This window comes from Sinocyclocheilus rhinocerous, unplaced genomic scaffold, assembly GCF_001515625.1.
Source record: "Sinocyclocheilus rhinocerous isolate Xijiao unplaced genomic scaffold, SAMN03320098_v1.1 scaffold2898, whole genome shotgun sequence".
In the NCBI taxonomy this organism is placed as follows: Eukaryota; Metazoa; Chordata; class Actinopteri; order Cypriniformes; family Cyprinidae; genus Sinocyclocheilus; species Sinocyclocheilus rhinocerous.
In genome coordinates, this window is record NW_015667283.1 from 24,791 (window position 1) to 27,583 (window position 2,793).

General features: G+C 47.4%; 1 protein-coding gene across 1 annotated transcript; it reads right to left on the reverse strand.

The window, feature by feature from the left end:
• Positions 1-1,259: 1,259 nt before the first annotated feature.
• LOC107733610 (tropomyosin alpha-1 chain-like) lies at positions 1,260-2,326 on the reverse strand. The gene has a single exon (XM_016545295.1). The coding sequence runs from the start codon at positions 2,253-2,255 to the stop codon at positions 1,260-1,262; it is 996 nt and encodes a 331-aa protein (XP_016400781.1). The 5' UTR covers positions 2,256-2,326.
• Between the last annotated feature and the right edge of the window lie 467 nt (positions 2,327-2,793).

Sequence of the window (2,793 nt, forward strand, 5' to 3'; positions counted from 1 at the left end):
ACACACACACACATACAGTTCTGAAGAATGAGAGTTAACGGAGTTTGCATGAAGTTCCCAAAGTCTAACACTCGTTTTCCACGAGTTCTTTAAATTCAACCTGAGAGAATCACAAAGCAGAGATTTGTCTTACGTTTACTACTTTAAGATCAATTCAGCACCGATTTCAGCAGATAGGAGACTTTGTTCGTTACTTGCGTTTGTGATGAAAGCTTCCTTGTTGGCTGCTTGAGGGAATCCCGGGCTTTGGATTGGTTGCTGAGATGACGTCTGGATGACGTCCTTTTGGGAGAGCCCTCGGTGGTGATTGGTTGGTTGCCTGGTGACGCAGAGGCTTTGGCAGTTCTTCTGAGAGAGTTTAAGTTTGCAAGACTTTAGGCTTTCGAAGATCTCTGGCATTCACGAAGCTTCAACGGAATGTTTGAGTTCTGGATGGCCCAATCTCGTGGTGGTGAGCGTGTGAACACAAGTTGGAGTGCTATTAACACGGCGAAAAGAAGCGAGCGGCTCAGAGTGAAAGAGCCCTCTGGTTTTAAGCCAGTCGAGTTGGTCCATCCCTGAAGCGATTGTTCCAATCCGGAGGTTGTAAAAAGGTCCTTGTCATAGACCTGCTATTATTCTCATTTGGATGTGGAGATATAAAATTGTCTCTTTTGTTGACGGGATTATTAATTTATGTGTTAAATGGTCATGGGTATCACGCATCTGGTCCCTGAAAGCCCGTAAAACAAAGATAGTTTGTATCCTCCGGGTGAGTTAGGGTCTTAGCACTGCTTTTCTTTGAGTCTCTTGAGAAGATAAGCCAAATGGGACAGGAACTGCTGAGACACTGCACTGACCCTGTATTAGTTTTACGACCGCAGATGGCTGCGGAGGATACTCTTCAGTTTGTTTCTATGGAATGTGGTTGTTTCATGTTTGACTCCATAGTTTAAATGGGTCTGTTCGAAGACAGAAATCCTACAAAATGATGTAAGTGTTTCTCTCTTGTGGCATTCCAGTACAGTGCTGAGGTCAGCTTTGTTGGTGATGAAGCCAGATATATATATATACATAGTAAGGCTGACTGTAATTATATAATTATACCGTGTAACTAGATGGGAGTAGGGAGAACACTGCATTTTCATCTCCAGGGCAGCCGCTAGTCCTTGTTCTGACTCAGGGTCAGCGAATTCTTTGATGAGGGCTTCTCGGAGCAGGTGGTAATCAGTCTTTGTGTGAGCAGATAGGAAACTGCGCACTTCAGGGCTGACTGTTGTTCAGAGCAAATATAGTCTATCTTTGTCAGTGACATTGGGTCTCATTCCCAGATGGAAATCGACATCTTGCAGATAAGCTTGGACATCCTGGCTACCTGGCACACTTGGGGTGAATTTGCCAATGTTTCTGGCGAGCTTGTCGAGGTCTTTGAGGTCCAAGCCATGCGATGCTCTGTGGCTGGCTGGAGCAAGTTCTCTTGGCTTTGTTGTGATGTAAGGTTCTTCAGAGGGAGTCGGTGAATGTTTCAGCACTGCCCCCTCCCCCTTTTGCTCACGTGTCAGTCGAGGAACAGGTGACCCGGTCCTGCTTATCAGGGGTGAGACGGGTGCCCGTCGTGTCCTTGTAGGCTCAGGGCGCAGCTCGTAGGCATGTCTGAGTTCCTCTCTGATGCTGTCGGACTTCTCTTTGATGTAGTCCAGCTGTAGTGTTAGGCGACTGATCTCGTTTCTTGACTCATCCAGGTGAGTTTCAAGGGCTTTAATTCGGCCGTTCTTGTCTCTGAAGTCGGCCTTTGCCTTTTCCAGGAGCTGTTCGGCATATTGTAGCTTGCTGGAGAGATCAGCGTGGTCAGCCTTGCCTCGTTCCATTTCTTGGATAGCGGCTGCTAGGGTCTCTTTTAGCCTAGTGATCTCCTCCTCAGCGCCTTGTTCCACTTCATCAGGCCCTTCCCGTCGTTCCTGAGCCTCCAGTTCTAGCTGTTCGACGCGTTGTTGCGCGCGTGTTATCTCCTGCTGGAGATGGGCGGCGTGCCTGTCGCTCAGCTTGAGGGTGGCGATGAGTGTGTGGCTTAAGGAGCCGGTGATCTTTGCTAATTCTTTGTGACTGTAGCTCTGACTTGGGTCTTGTTTCATGAGGTTTGCTATGTTGTCATCCAGCTGGTCTTGTGTCTGATGCCTCAGTGTTTCAGCAGCCTTAGGTAGGAGGCTGTCTGTTGCAACACATAGCCAGGTTTCGAGGTCTTCCCAGTGGCCAACAGAGTCTGTTGTGCGAGACATGTTTTGGCACGGTGAGGGAGATCTAGAACCTAGACTGACACAGACCTTGAAGAAGAGGAAACAAACAAAACAAAACAAACAAGGCAAAACAAAGGTGTAAATGTGCAATGTCACGTGTGGTTTGACAGTGAGTGTGTAAGGGACAGGTGAGTGTAGTTCTCGGTGACTGTGATTCTCTGGTGGGCGTGCTCCTAATTTGTAGTCTCTGTGGGGAAAATTAGTAAGCACAGTTAAACACACCTGAACCAGCTAATCAAGCTCTTATAGGCATACTAGAAACTTACCAGCAGGTGTGTTGAGGCAAGTTGGAGCTAAACTCTGCAGGACACCGGCCCTCCAGGACCGAGTTTGGGCACCACTGCCATAAACCAATTAGATCGTTTCTAGATGAGTGTTCAATTTTTGGCGAACGCCTATCATTCCTCTGGTTGACCTGTTTTAGCCTTAGCTGGGTAGGGTTTCACAAGAGAGTGGAAGGTAAAATGGAAGACAATTTTGAACCAACGTTCTCAAGTTTCACAAATACCTGTTCAATTGC

Bases quoted from the DNA above. Each gene is read 5' to 3' on its own strand.
- LOC107733610 (XM_016545295.1), bottom strand. From the start codon at position 2,255: ATGTCTCGCACAACAGACTCTGTTGGCCACTGGGAAGACCTCGAAACC.